Source organism: Lagenorhynchus albirostris, chromosome X (genome assembly GCF_949774975.1).
Source record: "Lagenorhynchus albirostris chromosome X, mLagAlb1.1, whole genome shotgun sequence".
Lineage (NCBI taxonomy): Eukaryota > Metazoa > Chordata > Mammalia > Artiodactyla > Delphinidae > Lagenorhynchus > Lagenorhynchus albirostris.
In genome coordinates this window covers 116,597,714-116,614,962 of record NC_083116.1, presented here as the reverse complement: position 1 = coordinate 116,614,962, position 17,249 = coordinate 116,597,714, and the positions used below count along the sequence as shown (strand labels likewise).

Here is a 17,249-nt window from a genome sequence, read left to right as displayed (position 1 = left end):
TGGAGAAGAAAATCCGAGTGTGTCTCTCACTGCAGGTCACAGTCAGAAGGAAAGAAACTATTTCCTACTGTAGATCACTGTCAAGTCCTACCACAGTAACCGGCACATTAGGACTGAAAGGCTGTTGACTTGCAGTCCTGTGGGATCAGTTGAGAAGGAACTTACTGTGAATTAAATAAAGGTGAGCACAAAAGAGACACCTGTGGATGGTGGAAAATAAAGGTGTCTCTGTTTCACCTGAAGGACACATTTGATGGAGAGATGATTCAGTTACCTTTTGCGCGACTCTACTTTTTAAATGGCTGTGATCCATTTGAATGACTAGTTCTCGGGCAACAGGCAAACACGGGGAAGGGTATTTTCCAGAATGCTCGCATAACACCTTAACGTTAAGGATGAGCATGTGGTGGGTGCACGTGAGTGGCTCTGGGATGTCTGGGCACAGGGTGTGTTCAGATTCCAGGACAGAAGGGATGGCACGTCCTTTACAGAGCAGGCTGTACCCTGCATGCCTTGGGTTTCTATCACTTTCTGACTTGAGCCCAGATAGGAAAACCACTTCTTTCCTGGCGCCGAGAGCTCTTCTTACCTGTTTCATCTCACTCCTCAGCCTGTTGATGCCACTCCTCTCGGTTTTGGTGACTCCAGTATGTCCCACCTCATGGATGGAGATGGCAGGGCTGGATGTGGAGGAATGGATAGGCCGCACTGGAGAGGAAACACACACATCGTTCTTAGAAACGATATTCTGTCCACCCTGAGAGGAATGCATGCATGTGCTTATTTTTTTAATTAATTATTTTATTTTATTTATTTTGTTTTTGGCTGCGTTGGGTCTTTGTTGTTGCGCGTGGGCTTTTCTCTGGTTGTGGTGAGCGGGGGCTACTCTACTCTTCGTTGCGGTGCACAGGCTTCTCATTGCAGTGGCTTCTCTTGTTGCAGAGCACGGGCTCTAGGCGCGCAGCCTTCAGAAGCTGTGGCTCACGGGGTCTAGAGCGCAGGCTCAGTAGTTGTGGCGCACGGGCTTAGTTTCTCTGCGGCATGTGGGATCTTCCTGGGCCAGGGCTCGAACCCGTGTCCCCTGCATTGGCAGGTGGATTCTTAACCACTGCGCCACCAGGGAAACCCGCATGTGCTTATTTTTATCCGCGTCTCTCTCTCCCACTCGACCATGCACTCCATTAGAGGTGGCCGTGTCTGCCCTGGCCAGCGCTCTGTTTCCAGCACCTGGGGCAGCGCCTGCTACACAGCACAGGCTCAATATGTGTTTGAGTGGATGAGTGACAGAGTGAACATCACTTAAGCAGCATGCAGACAACACTGAGTGGCCAGGAAACCCTTCAATGATTTGGATATGTTTTTTAAAATAATTTTTTACTTCTCCAAATGCACCCCCTTCCTTGCAGAAAACTGAGACCACCTAATTAAGGTCCAGCCTTGGGGCCGGAGAGGGAAGTCCTGGGAGAACAAGCCGACCAAAGGCTGGAGGTGGCGAAGACACACAGAAGGGGCAGGGAGGATCCGTCACCTGGCTCCACTCTGCTGCCCGCCCTGCCCCCACTAACCGGTTCTCCACGGTGTGCTCACAACGATCATTCTTAAAGGCACGTGTGACCATGTCACTGTCCACCTCGAATCCTTCTTCAGGTTAAAGCCTCACAGGGGCACACAAAGCCCTACCGACTTGAGCCCACCCGCCGCTCTTAGCTGTCCCCTCCAGGCCAGCCACTCAGCACTGGGCATTGCACAGGCGGCTCCCTCCTGGCCTGCCTGCTCCCCTCTGCCAGGTGCGTCCTCTCCTTCTGAAGGCCCGACTCTAAGGTCATTTCCTCGGGCAGCATCCTCTGCGTGCCCTGCCTTCCCACCCACCCCACCCCCGAAGCCATGGGAGTAGGGCACTGCCCAGAGGAGTAGAGACAAATAAGGAGCCAAAGGACAGCACAGAGGGAGGACCCACAAAGGAGACACGACGATTAGCCAGAGAGGGAGGAGGGACACTGGGAGAGTGGAAAATGGAACCCAAAGGGGTCTGGGAAGCTACAGTGGGGCCTGTATAGAGTGGGCATTAGCTGAAAATACTCATCTCCGACATCTCAGGATGTAATAAAAATTCTAAGACTATTTGAGTTTCCTGATTTATAAAAATTGAACAATTACAAAGGACAATTAACAAATGATGCTGTACGCAAAAAGACAGGACCTCTTCTGGCCTTGCTTGCAATTAGACATATTTATGGTTTCAAGTGACATTACTCTGTTTAATAACAATTTTTAGTAATTATCTGTGTCAAACCACATATATTATTTTGAGCAGATGAGCAGAACACATTAAATATTAATCTTACATATTTACATTTCAAGGACTGTGCATTTGAAAGAACTGAAAATTACTTTTGGAAAAGGATCTTGACCATTCCTCAGGAAAGGAGAAAACCCACCAAAACACACCTGATCGCACGATGCCGGTTTGGTTGCCTGCTGGTGCCCACTCTAAAGAAAAGATCCGAAGTACCCAATGTCCTTATTAAATAAAAAGAATGACAGCCCACACTGCATTTCTTTGGCTTGATGAAACAAATTCACAAATGTGTCTGCAAATCATTTCACCTTATTATGAGGAGGGTAAATGATAATTGCTTCAATTATAATTAGGGAGCATTTGAGAACAGAATTCCACCAGGACTTGGGCGATTATATTTCCTAGCACTGCAAACAGGGTTCCGGTACAGATAAAAAGTGAGAGAGAGCAAGAAGGGGACGAGGCAAACTCACTCAGCAAGAAGGTGCTGTGAGGCTGCAGAGGGCTTTTATCTGGGCCCATGAAGGGTGATGGGGGTCTAACTGAAAACCAACCCACACTAAAGGTGGGGCCCTCAGGTGCTGGGAAAAGACAGCCCTTGCATGCTGACACCTTGGTCACCTCACCTGCTCCTAACCCCTGTGCACAAGTGACAGTGCCTGGACCAACTGCAGAAGGAGGGAGGCCGCAGGCCAGGGTGTGCACCACGCCCACATGGGACCGCAGCTCTCCCAGCCAGCCGACGAGGGGTCACAAAGCCCTACAAGTCACAACCTTAAACCTAGAACTCTGTCCATCTCAGTGAAGTAGGAACCTGCTACCCAAACACTATGTCCCGAATCGCGATTACTGGTGTTGATCTGTATAGAAATGAAGCAGTTCCAGGCCACGCTGGACACGTCAGTCCAGCCCTCTCTGACCCCCTCCCCTCAGTAAGATGGGCATTTACTTACCGCTTCTTTCAACACCAAACTCCTTTCCACTTAAAATATGGTGTAGGAGATTTTTCATATCGAAAGGGCTGAGGTTCATCAAACTTTCAGAAGCTTCTTCTCCTAAAAACAAACATCGTGTAAGTGTCCCGACACAGGCCTGGTGGCAGGGGAAGGTAGAGTGGCGTGGGCGTGGGGTGGTGGTGGAGACAAAGGGTACTGTGGGAGGTCTCCCTGCTCAGGATCACCTCTCTACTGCTTCAGGACTGAAAGGTACCGATCCTTGGTGATTCTAAATGCTGCTATTTAAGTTGTATATTTTCTTAACTCAGACGCATAATTTTTCTCACTGTAATAACCCCCAATGTTGGAATGCACCTTGCAGTTGATTTACATATTTAAATTGGTAGGATTTCTCCCAGCAGAGGTTTTATGAAATGGGGGGTGACATCTTACCACAAGGAGAAACAGTGAGGAACTCAGATGTCAGGAGCAGAGCAGCAGATTCTAGTACCTCATTTTCCCTAACCTATGAAATTCAACACCCCGTGCTGGTTGGTTTGGCGGAAGTTACATCTAAACGAGAGAATCTGGTGAAGCCGTGAGCCCACCCAAAGGCTCAGAAGCCCTGGTTCCAGAATACTTGAGCAGGGCTCCCCAGGGGCGGGTGGGTGCAGGAGCTGTGGGAGCCGCGCGTGAGAATCGCACCTGAACAGTTCAGGCTCCGCGCCAGCTCCGTGGCCATCACCTGAATGATGAGTCCAATCCGGAGTCTGAGCATCTCCACGAAGAGGCTGGGCTGTGCCCTGACATACATCGCCAGGTAAACCACAATCTCCTGACACAGACAGACGTGGAGACAGGGCTTCAGAGACCGGCTGGTGGCGGAGAAGCCCCTGCTGCCCCGAGACAGCCCTGCCCCTCCGTGGCCAGCTGACCTGTGTGAGCACGGCGATGCTGATGTCCTGCCCGCTGGCTTCGTAGATGAGTTCTGTGAGCTCCTCGGGGGGAAGAGGCCTAGGAAGGAGCGTCAGGACACAAACACCACGAAAGATGCCTCCTAGTCCTCTATGGAATATCCTCATTTTCCTGCTGGAAGTGCTCGAGTGACAGTGTCTATAAAAAGACTCTCTTCCTGAATGGTGGACAGCACTGATGTTTTCCCCCCAGGTACCGCCCCCAAACCTGAGGCCCCAGGTTGAAAACTTACGCAGAGATGGTCTTCTCCCGGGGTTCTGGCGGCAGGCCCACCGTGAGCTGCTTCTGGTGCGACAGCAGGTCCGTGCAGGCCTACACATTTAGGAAAAGGGTGAGGGGGAGGAAGATTAGCAAAGCCGGTGGGGAAGGATCACTGCCAATAAGATCATAAATTTACCTTTACAAACTTTATGACCCATGCTGCTATTTATTTGAAAATTCATACACAGACCCCAGACTGAGCAACCCAGCCAGAGTTGGGTCCCCGTGATCTTTTTGTCCCCAAAATGTGGTCCCAGGCCTGGCTCTGCAGGGCCTATTAGTGGGTATTTTATGCTCACCCCCTGTAGCAAACACACTGGATTCCCTGATATTCCATAAGGAGGATGAGTTGCTATGAGTCCTAAAATACTGATGTTAAGAGTTAATGACCATATTATAGTCCTAAGTTGCCAGTTTCCCCATTATTCACATATAATAAATACCATCACCTTACTAAAACAGTGAACTTGGGGACTTCCCTAGTGGCACAGTGGTTAAGAATCCGCCTGCCAATGCAGGGGACACGGGTTCGAGCCCTGGGCCGGGAAGATCCCACATGCCACGGAGCAACTAAGCCCATGCGCCACAACTACTGAGCCTGCGCTCTAGAGCTCGTGAGCCACACCTACTGAGCCCACGCGCCATAACTACTGAAGCCTGCGTGCCTAGAGCCCATGCTCTGCAACAAGAGAAGCCACCGCAATGAGAAGCCCGCACACCACAATGAAGAGTAGCCCCCGCTCGCCGCAACTGGAGGGAGCCCATGTGCAGCAATGAAGACCCAATGCAGCCATAAAATAAATAAATGAATGAATGAATGGGGAAAAAAAAGAACCTGAATGTCATAGAAAGCAGTTCTGGATTTTGCAGGGCCTTGGGGTTAAAATACTGATGATGATTGTATTACAGATGTGCAGAAATAAGAGAGCTCTGTTTAAGAGGGTGCAGGGCCACAGAGCATTTTCATTTCATTTCTTGGTAAACCCTTTTCTGCAGCTAAGGAGTAACAAAACTAATCAACTCGAATTTCATTTCCTCTGCCTGTCTTCCAAGAGCAGTGGGAGGTCAGGACAGAAGGCCCAGCTCCGTCTGTATATTAAACAACGTGTTTCCTTTACAAATGAAGGTGCTTGCCTCCAGCTTTCCTAATAGGAAGACGGCACCGGGCTAGAGAAGACAAACAGACACCCTTCACGGGCACGGTGGTTCTGACCTCAGCCAGGACTTCCACTTTCTTCTTGAGTAGGCCAGAGATGTAGCGGATCAGACCCCACTCCTGGTTCAAGCCGGCTTTTCCATAGAGCTCACTGAGGAGGTTGTGAACAGTGACCCCGTGCTGTCCAGAGAGATTTGTGTCCCAGCTGGGACCCCTGTCAAGACATGGAAAACCCCAGAAGTATGGCCCAGAACGTTTCAAGGCCAGATTCTCTTACAATAGAGCTCACTTGGCAGGGAGGGGAATGAATCACCACGCATTCTGCCAAGTGCCTGGGGGCTTCCCAGTGCCTTTGAGTCTCACCGAGAGGGCTGCGTCGTCTTCTGTCTATTTGAAACAGAAGCCTAACATCAGGAAATGATGAGATCCTGGCCTCACCCAGCCTTCTCATCTTGGGAGGGCAACACTAGTAGGTAGAGAAGGGGATGGGAGTCTGTTCACGGTGAGTCTGGGTAGCTTGGGTGACTATGACCATGATGTGGCTTGTTGGAAGGCCAAGAAGCCTAGGACAAAGAGCAAGGAGAAGAGAGAAAGCTCAACCTAGTGAAGACCACCCACTTACTTTATTACATACAGAATGTACAGAATGTCCGCTTGGTCCTGTAGGTTCGAACAGTCTTTCAGCTGCTCAGCCAGCTTCTCACAGTCTATGTTGCCGTGGTCATCTCTGGGAAACTGGAAGTCATCTTCGGGGGCCTGTCCATACAAAAGCCAGAAAGCAGGGGAGGGGGGCTGAGCATGCCAACTTCCAGAAGACCAGGAAGTGACACACCAACCCGCTCTTGGAACTCTGCTGCTGTGCTATGCTACAGGTTTTCATTGTATCTTTTGGGGCTTTTTGTTTATATTTCTGATCGGTGAATCATTGTGTTAGTGGATGTTTGCAGGAGACTGAACTGAACAGGTTAAAATATGTGTAACTTTTATTCATGTAAAGGTCAAAAACAGGCAAAACCAACCCCTGGTGTTAGAATTCATGCTAGCAGTTACCTTTCGAGTGGAGGGGGAGGAAGCGACCGGGAGGGACACAAAGGGCGCTTGTTACGCACACGGGTCTGTTGGCTCAGTGATAATTCATTGAGCTCTATACTTATATTTTATATACTTTTCTCTATATATGTTAAACTTCAATAAAATGTTTTTTGAAGGCAAAACACACACAAAAAATATGTGAGTTTTAAACAACCTAAAATTGTGGTTAGGTTAAAATAGTCTCCAACAGACGCTGAATCTTTCTGATAAAATCAAAGGGAACTTTGGATAAAATAACAAATTATGGGAACTAGTGGGGAACACCCTGGGATTTTATTCTCCAGAGGAGTCTTTTTCTGGTTTTGTGCCCCGCTCCACAAGTAGCCCGGCTTTGGCTGGCTGGCACAGCTAGGACGGGGCTGGCAGCGAGCTAGCTCGTTTCCTCTAATGTGACACAGATTCTGATGAGTAGGCAGAATGTCAGTAGCCATCTCCTACACGCAAAATATAAAGGTTTGCATCAAATTCAGTGTGCATACTGACACAAACCAGAAGCCAGACAACTAAGTGAGTGGGTGCACATCAAAACCCAGAACTTCTAATCCTGAAAGTTCTGGATACCAAGAAATGTGCTCTTTTGAGTTCAACCATTTAAAAGAGTTCTTGGGGCTACACCAGCACCAAAGAACATCACACTTTTTGAAAAAGTGATTCTAAATACTTTACCTTTTTTAGGAGTGGCTGAGGACAATCAACAAGATTCAGCGATTTACGGTGGGCACTTAGGACTTTAGTTGGCAAAGCCATGGGAACAACTAGAAAACAAACGAATAAAGAGAAAGCTCTTCGGAGCAGGAGGAAGGATAAAATACTTCTTTTAAGAGGTACGGTGGCTACTCCCTATTCAGTACAAACCAAGTAAGAAATGATTACTTACTTAGTTTCACTGATTTCAAAAAGAATTTTTCATGTGGCCACATCATGTGCTAACTCTGGAAATAAGAAATGAGCAGGACACACACAGATCTTGCTTTAAGGAGCTGAATTCCACTTTTCTCTCTTAGAATTCAGGGAAGACTACATAGCATCTAGGACTGGAAGGAGACTTAGAAATGATTGAGTCCAGCTTCTTTTTCTTTCAGATGTGGAAACTGAGAACCAGAGAGGGTTTGTCCAAGGTTTGTCCAATGACCTTGTCATTTGCCCAAGGTCACTGGCCTTCTCATAATCGAGGTGTACCAGCTTCCTGTCCACTGTGTGTTTCACTTTGCCACTGCTGGGTGTTAGCGCTTCTGTTTTTTTAACCACCTAATTAATTAATTAATTTTGGGGGCTGCGCTGTGCAGCTTGCAGGATCTTATTAGTTCCCTGACCAGGGACTGAACCTGGGCCCCAGCAGTGAAAGCACCGAGTCCTAACCACTGGACCATCAGGGAATTCCCCTTTTAACCACCTTTAGATGTTATCAGTATTTATTCATTAAGCCATCTCTGTCTGCCAGGGTATGTCATATCACCTTGGGAAAATAGGAAGCTTTCCAGGTAAAGATGAGGTATATTTAAAAGGCATTTATAGGGCTTCCCTGGTGGCACAGTGGTTAAGAATCCACCTGCCAATGCAGGGGACATGGGTTCAAGCCCTGGTCCGGGAAGATCCCACATGCCGCGGAGCAGCTAAGCCCGTGCGCCACAACTACTGAGCCTGCGCTCTACGGCCCACGAGCCACAACTACTGAGCCTGCGTGCTGCAACTACTGAAGCCCACGTGCCTAGAGCCCATGCTCTGCAACAAGAGAAGCCACCACAATGAGAAGCCCACGCACCGCAATGAAGAGTAGCCCCTGCTTGCCGCAACTAGAGAAAGCACGTACACAGCAACAAAGACCCAACACAGCCAAAAATTAAAAATAAATAAATTTTAAAATAAATAAATAGAAGGCATTTATAGACCTTCAGGTAACACTAGTGGATTAAACGTAAGTTTTAGTTTCTCTTAAACCCCCACTAACACTACAAAAAATAATAATTTTTAAAAAGGCAAATCCTAAAGAATAGGGAAGCAGGAGAGAAGACAATAGTAACATTTTGGAAGTGGGAAAGCTGAAGGATGAAAACATTTAGTGGACACAAGGCAACCAAACCCAAGACTGCAGTGGGGAAAACCAAGAACCAGTCAGATTTCTAACAGAGAATCCTCAGAAGTCTAAGGAGCTTGCTGCTCCATGGACCTCTAGAACTTGGGGGTCCAGAGAGGGTAACCATAAGAAGGAAGATGGAGAAGAAGGTGTGTGAGAGGCAGTGAGCTCCCTAGATGCCTTGTGCAACTCCACACAGCTTGGCAACTGCCTTGCTCACCCTGATAGAAGGCTAGAAGGTCTCTCTGAAGAGGGTAAAAAAGGGGTGGTATGTGTGTCTCTGGAGGGGATGCTGACTCACACGTCTGAAGGTGTGGGTACATTCCTTGGGGGAATAAATGACTGTATAGCTCGAGGCAATCAGACCCTTACAGGTTAGAAAGGAGATTGCAAAGGAGATCGCAGAACATCTCTGGGAAATCTGCCCTGCCTTCACCCATAAACCCAACAGGCCCCATTTACAGGTACAGGCTTGGAGATTCTTATATGCATGAGCAGTTAACCAAGGAACACCCAGCACTGGAGGAAAGACTCTACTCTGGAAGATAGAAACCAATACAAACAGGAACAATTGACTTGGGGGAAATGGAAACCATTTAGGGAGAAGAAAATGTAAAAACAAAAACAAAAAGCCCTGCCATTAATTCTTAGAGTAATAAGAATTATATTGCATTCATGAAACAAGAACAGATACAATTCAGAGAACAAAGATTTAAAACATGACAGCAAAAGTGGAAAAACTCAACTGAGCAGGTGGAACAAAAAGTTGAAGCAATTGCCCTCAGAACAGATCAAAAGACAGAGAAATGGAAGACAGGAGAGAAACGATAAAGACTTCTTCAGGAGGTCAACATTGGAATCATAAAGTACCAGAAAGAGAGGACAGAGAAAATGTAGGGAAGGAAATGAGTCAAGGAATTTTTCAGAAAAACTTTACAGGACTAAAAAACATAAATTTCAAGATAGAGAAGGCCCACTGAGTAGCCAACACAGTGGATGAAAATACACCCAGAACAAAGCACATCATTGAAATTTCAGAACCTGAGAGAAAATCCTACAAACTTGGAAAGAGAATAACAGTTTATATTTCAAGGATCAAAAATCAGAATGGGGCTTCCCTGGTGGCACAGTGGTTGAGAGTCCGCCTGCCGATGCAGGGGACACGGGTTCGTGCCCCGGTCCGGGAAGATCCCACATGCCGCGGAGCGGCTGGGCCTGTGAGCCATGGCCGCTGAGCCTGCGCGTCCGGAGCCTGTGCTCCGCAACGGGAGAGGCCACAACAGTGAGAGGCCCGTGTACCGCAAAAAAAAAAAAAAAGAAATCAGGATGGGTTCCGATTTCTCAGAAGCAACACTGATAGCTAGAAGACAATGAAGAGATGCTTTCAAAATTCTTAAGGAAAATTTATTTTCAATCTAGAATGCTATACCCAGCCTAACTCTCAAATGGAGAATTTGTAGATATTTTCAGACTTGAAAGGTCTCAACAATTTTACCCACCATGAACTGTTTCCTAGGAAACTACTGGATGTCCTCCATCAAAATAAGATAGTAAGCTAAGAAAGAGGAAAAGTTGAGATACAGAAAACAGGAGAGCTAACAAAGGAGACAAGGAAGTCTCCCAGATGATGATGAAGGAACATCCCAGGATAAGATCTACATCCTGGACGTGGAGGGTGACCAGGCCAAAAGGGGCAGTGAACTCCAGAAACAAGCAAGTTAAGGGCTGTCATTACTGTGCCCTCTTCCATTGCACCATTTCTTAAAACCTACTGCAACTGTTCTAGAATGTATTCCACCAAAGGAATAAATTGAGAAAGGGGAACATGCCAGAATCAAGAAACAGGGAACCCAACTGCAGAGACAAGCAAAGGAGATTCCAAGGATTATCGTAAAGAAAAGACCCAGGATGCCAGGTATGCAAGAGGCTTAGAGTGCAATCAGCCAGATGGGAGGAAACTTTTGGACTCTAAGAAAAGCAGTGGAACCGTGAGATTCATACATGATTCACCTTGTGGAAATTTGTATTGCGAGGCCATTGGAAGGTGTAGAAAGGAAGCGAAGCAAACTAAAAGATAGGGCAACTGTTAACTTTAGAAAAAACGAAGAGGAAAAATGATAATGTAGTATATTATTATACTGAGTTGGGAATAATATTTGCATACATACAATGACAGAAATAGTGAATACTGATTTAACTAAACCTTAATACAACTGCATGGATAGGTTAGGGGAAGTGAAGCAGAGGAGTGGTGATTTAACACAGCTGAATTCCTCACCTGCACAAGAAAAAGTCAACAGATACTGAATAAAATCGATGCATCAAAGACAGCACTACAGACACATTATTTAGAAATATGTAAATACCAGGAGAAACAACTAAGAGTTGAAAGTGGTTGCCTCTAAGTAGAAGGACTGGGGGCAGTGAGGAGGGGAGAGGTGAGGCAGGAAACAGCTGCATTTTGTTGTCGTTTAGGATTCTTTGACTTTTACATTATGCTCATGCATTACTTTGATAAAAGAAGTTATTTTAACAGGCAGAAAAGAGTTAATAATGTACATGGAATTTCCAAACCCTTTGCTTTTGCCATCACGGAAAGTATATCCCGAGTGGAGTAGATGGCACTGAAAACATGGCTGTCCTCTGTCTTCTTACAAAGAGGTGGCAGATAGCACTTCGAGGATGTGCTTTGCAGGAGGTGGTTGATATACTGGTCAAGTTCATCCTGGCTTTCTATAATTACACAGGTAAGAAAAAGAGCCAGTGAAAACAAGCTGCAGAAATAACCTAAATGCATAATAGTGATTACGTGTAGCATGAAGTGCTGAGTAGATGTAGTGAAAGACAACATTTTGATACAGATATTTGACCTCCACTCTACCCCTGGAAAGTAAAGAGATTTACATAGATAATGCATGTATTCATAAAGTTATTGTTTGGAAAAACTTCATCCTAGAAAAAGAAAATACAGGTCCAAACAGTGTTTACATCACATCATCCCAAGATGAGCTGAATATGTAGACAATGAGAGGGCCAGCAGCCAACATCTGATCTTTTGGTTTTAATTTGTCATGAGTGAGCTAAGCATTATGGAATCCCCAGCCGCAATCCCAAGTACTATCTAAAAGTGAAAAACAGGTCACTCCAACCCAAAACCTTCCTCAGTTTGAGAAATGTTATACACAAAGGACTTCATCACTTATATCCAGTCAAACCAAGATCATTCTACCATTTCTTTGAAAATTCAAGCAGTGTGTTTCTTTCTTTATATTTCGTGAAAAGTCCACATTCCCGAAACTCTTTGTCCCTCTAGGTTTAAAAAAGCCCCACTTTCACAGTTTAGGTTTATTAAAGTGGCATTTTAATACGTGAAAGTTTCCAAAGACTCTTTTGTCATGTTAATTACAAATCATTTTCTGTGCTTGAGCTTTAGGGCAATTTTATCACAATGCCAAGGTTTAAATAAATTCAGGGACACCTGCAAAGGCATTCCAAGCCGTACCTTGATTATAGTTGTCTTCGAAATATCCTCCCAAATCTGAATCACTATCAGGACTGAAGCTCCCTTCACTGGTATCGTCAAACAACCTCTCATCACAGTCTGGATCCAGGAAGGTCAGATACGTGTAGAAAGAGGTGGTGAGAAATTCCGAAAGACTCCCTAATTTTACTCTGCCAAGGAAACACTATGTTAGAGATATAGGTGGATGTGGACAAACTTCCACTATGAATCATCGAGACACTTTTCAATAACCAGGTGGCACTTCTGCCAGAATCAGTAAGCACGTCACTCTGCAGACTGCCCCATACGAGCAGTCAGCCAAGAAATGAAAATGAAAATTCAATAGCAAGTATGAAGTAGAAGCACACAGCATATTAAAAGCCAAAATGCATCATGCTGATTTCCTATCCCCAAACCCAACACAAATAGAAATCTATTTTATTGAACCAACCAAAGTTTTACAAAACATATTGAGCGAACCACTTTTAAACAGAACCAACCCTCGGGTATTTTTCGCCCTAAAACAACTGGACCAGGACAAAACCACAAGCAACGATTCTTTGGGTGCCCTCGTGCTACCTTTTATGAGTCCCTATCACTCAGCCACACAAGGCCCGGGGGAGGGGGAGGGGAAATGTTGGGAGAGGCACGTCTCAGAGCCAAAGTTCTCTCTAGAAAGAATGTGATGGCCGGGCCATCCCCGGATAGAGACAGTGGCCCAGAGGGGCCCTATTATCAGGCTGGGAAAAGTTCCACCGAAAACTGGGAGCTGGGTTTGGCAGTATGGGATTCTGCTACAAAGGCAGCAGCCTCCGAGTTCTTGCTCCCTGAACCTGATTCATCCCCAGGTTCGGGGGGCAAGTGGGATGTCCACTGTACAGAAAGAAAGCGGGCACTATGTACTTCTTAAAGTGTTAGATCTGGAGGCAGAAAAGTGTAGGATGCCTCAGAGCTACCAGCATCAGATTATGACGTGTTTAAATGGCTTAGTTTGAGGAGAGTAAACAGAAGCACGCAGCTCAGATGAACTCACAGGTGCCTGAGCTTCCGCGGGCAAGTACACTGTCAAGAGACATTGCCTGAGGGAGAGAAAAGCCTTCCCTTAAATCAAGTAAAACTTTCCCCCTAGAGCCCTGGGGTCAGTTCTAAGGATTGTTTTGCCCTGCGGTTGGAAACAGTAGGAGATGAGGTGGAGCCAGGGACCAGTTCCTCTCTGATGAAGTTGAAAGGAATCAGGTCAAAGGCGGAAAGGCTAAACCCTCTGATGGCAAGCGACCCCAGGTGGGTGCAGAGGGTGGAGTCTGGCATGTAGAGCGAGTTCAGTTTTTTAAATACCCTCAGACCTAAAAAAGAGACAAAATGACATTCAGCGTTAATTATGAAGAACTAAGTAGGAAGGGCAGCTGATGGAGCCTAGGCATTCCTGTTTCTTTCCATGGTTCTCTGGATTGTTTGCCATACTCTGTAACCAGGAGGCCCTCCTGATTCCTGTAAGCCCTCATCCAGCTCAGTATGGTGGTTACAGCCCCGTTTCTGGATTCACACAGAGCTTCTGCACCTACTCATCTTGTGCCCCTGGCTCTCTGAGCCTACAGATCCTTGCCCATAAAATAGGAATACAGCCTGCACGACAAAGTGAAGACAACATGAGACAACAGGTGCAAAGCCACAAAGAACACACTGCAAGTGCTCAACTAACTGCACACGGTATCCTTTTGACAATGATTAGATTTCAGTTAAAGAATTCATTTTGGAAAACAGTTAATTATGGGCGTATAGTATTGTCTCTCGGTTATGACGCCATATGCCAGGTGATAACTTATCCAAGCTGGATATGAAATGTACGAAAGCAGATGCCAACTGCAGTTATGGCGCCAGCCCTGGGAGCTAGATAGCAGAATGCTGGGGATGGCCTCGCTGACACTCATGAGAGAGGCCAGGAGAAGCTTGGAGCGAGGGCCACTTCGAGTCTACAGCAAAACCCGCAGCGAGCTTGGTGAGCAGAGGTGCCAAACCCAGTGCTTAGAAATCCAGTGACTCAACCCTGAGGACATCAGCCTAAGTGAAATAAGCCAGTCACACAAAAAAACAAATACTGGATAAGTCCACTGAGACGAGACACCTGGAGACAGAAAGCAGACTGTAGTTGCCAGGGGCAGGGGTGGGGGGAGTTTCAGTTTTACAAGATGAAAAGAGTTCTAGAGATTGGTTGCAAACTGCGTGAACATACTTAACGCAACCGAACTGTACACTTGAAAATGGTTAAGATGGCAATTTTTATGTGTATTTTATAATTTAAAAAAATTACTGTGGCAGCAGGGTCCCTGGTGTGGGAGGATGTGACAAGAAGGGCTGACTTCAACTCCCGAACACTTTTAGCAACTGGCACTCCATCAGGACCCAAACGGCAGCCTCCCCAAGCTCGGCAAAGGCCACACATTACTCGGACCAGCTGCGTGGTGAGGTTATCCTGGGGCCCTTCTGGCATATTCCAGGAGATTCACAGAGATCAGGGCATAGATGCTACTGAGAAATCTTCTGCCTCGTGACAGTCATGGGGTACAAAAAAAAAAGGGGGTTTCCATGGGAGGTGAGCCCCCTATCCCTCAAGGTGCTTCACTGTAATAGCTGGGAGCACTGGTTGGACTGTGGGCCTGCAAATCGGAATGGGCGTCGTTCCACGGAGGATGAGGGGACAGTGGTCTAGGGAGGCCCATTCAGGTGCTCTGCTCTGAGGGCCACGAAGGAATTTGTAAAGTTCTGTGAATTATTCTTACGGCGTTAGCACACTCAAGTCAATTCCAGGAGTGATTTGATTATTGAGCACCGGCCAGATCCTAGGCCCTGGGTGTTTTCTAGCCTTTGAGTAGAAACAGACACAGCATCCCATACATGCATTCCGAGAGTGCCACTTCGGAGAGACTTGATATGTTCATCTCTCTATGCCCCAGGCCTCCTGGCGTCCATAAAAGCTTCACAAACACCCACCAACTGATGCTTAGAGATGATTCCAGTTTCACATGGGTGACTGGATTAGATGTTTTAACTCCCTTTTTACTCTAAAGCTCCACGCTTCTATGTTCGGCAAGATACGAAAAATGGGAGAAGGGCAGCAAAAGACTTTAAGAAAGGTCAACGCTACTTTTGCTTTTTAAAAAAATCACAAATTACCTAGCTCCTCCAAAATATCCATCCTCTAGTTTTCGAATTGTAGAAAGAACAGCAGAATGAATATCTGAGCCATCGTTTGCTTAAAAAAAAAAAAAAAAAAGATCAATTAGTTTACTTAATCTGGGAATACTTTGTTTCGTTATGCACTGAAACGTTTTCATCAACAAAATCTAATTAAAATATGTATGGCGCAGAAGATTCCCGACCTAAGAAATCTAACTGCTAAGAACCCCCTTCAGTACTTAGCTCTGTCCATGGGACGCATTTTAAACATTTTGAAAAGGGTCCAAACCACCAGTGGGACATGAGTCAAGCAGATCAAGTTCATGGAGTTACTGAGCATGGTATGGGTGATGGGGAAGGTGAGCGTGGGTCTGCCCGTCATCCGCCAGCAGGTGCACAGGTAGGCTAGCTCGATCCTCAGCATCTCCACAATCATCTCATTGTCCAGGGCCAGGTAGAAGTGATGCTGGTCAGTGAACTGCAAGTCAGAAGAGGCCAGGTTCAAGGCTGTCCTTCATCTCCCTCGACATAACCCCAGCTGTCATTCACGGCAGCACTAATCCTTGCATTTTGTTTCCAGAGAAGAGGCTCAACCCTGGCTGTAGTCCGCCCCCATAATGGGGCTCTCCTCGCGATCAGACAAATCGATCTGTCGCCTGCCCAGGAGCCAGAGCTACGTTAGTGCTAGCGCAGAAGGGAAACTTGCACAACGAGATCTATTTACAGCTCCTTGGATGGGGATTTAAGGACCTGCCCCAATACCGCTGTCCCTGAAGGTAAATCAATAACTCCTTAATTCCTACACTGTCCAGGGCTGCTGGGCTCGGTGATGTTTTCCTAGTGGGGCCACTGAGAGCAGGTGAGACGTGGAGACTGTGTTTACCTGATTCATGGCCTGGTTAATGTGAACTAAAGGCACTGTTGCCTGATGTTGATGAAAATCACTGTCGTCCTGGCCTCTGGACCAGTGCACGCTCAGTTCTGGTCTAAAATTTGTTACGAAGGGAAATAACTCACAAGATTTAAGCAAGCAGCACAGGCTGGGTGAAAAAGAGCAACTTGAGGCTACTGACCCATGACCCTACAGTCCAACTACGTCCCCAGACAGCTGGGCAGCTATGCCCCATGTTGACAAAGTGATCCCTCAGTTGGCCTTTCTAGCTGCCCAAATGGATGAAAAACGCTTCGTTTGCATTCCACAGGACTAGTTTCCTTTGGAAACAAAAACTCTGAAGAAAGGTTCCGTAATCAGTATATTCAGGATCCTGTCAAGGGGGTTGGGACCTAAAAAATCAGACTTCCCATGTGGGATTCTGCTGACAGAGGACCTGCTAACAGCCTAAGCAAGGGTTAAGGACTATTGCAATTAGGGCACAAGGGCTGCGAGTCAAGTGGCATGTCACTAGCGAATTTGTAAAGTGGTATGAATTTCATACTGGAAGTGAGGGCACGCTCAATTCGATTCAAGCCGCATTTATTGAGCACCTACCACGAGTAAAGAACTGTATTAGGTACTGGGTGTCATCTTATGTCTCTGTTTGAATACATGCATGCACATTCTGCCACATTCAAAGTACCTCCCCAGACAGAAAAGACAGCTTAATAAACAGATGCTTGTTGGTTTGTTACTGGCCTGCTCTTCTCACCTGGGGTGTGAAAGTAAAGATTTGGTTCCTAATCACATATAGTTTAGATGTTCCAAGGACTCCGATGTGCCGATACGGTCGCCCACTCAATTTCATATTCTTATTCCGTCCTATTTAGAAAATAAGAGAAATTTG

The 17,249-nt window shown here is 46.4% G+C and overlaps 1 protein-coding gene across 6 annotated transcripts in view; it reads right to left on the bottom strand.

The window, feature by feature from the left end:
* The window catches only part of PHKA2 (phosphorylase kinase regulatory subunit alpha 2), an 81,929-nt gene that overhangs the window by 6,939 nt on the left and 57,741 nt on the right, over positions 1-17,249 (bottom strand). For 3 of the 6 annotated variants that reach the window (XM_060137189.1, XM_060137191.1, XM_060137192.1), the window contains exons 15-28: positions 17,115-17,224; positions 15,802-15,946; positions 15,466-15,544; positions 12,295-12,464; positions 11,352-11,525; positions 7,385-7,473; positions 6,249-6,382; positions 5,990-6,013; positions 5,684-5,840; positions 4,442-4,521; positions 4,170-4,347; positions 3,940-4,069; positions 3,253-3,354; positions 590-708 (exon numbers count right to left, since the gene is read on the bottom strand). In XM_060137189.1, coding sequence (XP_059993172.1) covers positions 590-708; positions 3,253-3,354; positions 3,940-4,069; positions 4,170-4,347; positions 4,442-4,521; positions 5,684-5,840; positions 5,990-6,013; positions 6,249-6,382; positions 7,385-7,473; positions 11,352-11,525; positions 12,295-12,464; positions 15,466-15,544; positions 15,802-15,946; positions 17,115-17,224 — 1,691 coding nt within the window. The remainder of the gene's footprint in view (positions 1-589; positions 709-3,252; positions 3,355-3,939; positions 4,070-4,169; positions 4,348-4,441; positions 4,522-5,683; positions 5,841-5,989; positions 6,014-6,248; positions 6,383-7,384; positions 7,474-11,351; positions 11,526-12,294; positions 12,465-15,465; positions 15,545-15,801; positions 15,947-17,114; positions 17,225-17,249) is intronic. The other 3 variants (XM_060137194.1, XM_060137190.1, XM_060137195.1) reach the window with 3 other exon arrangements.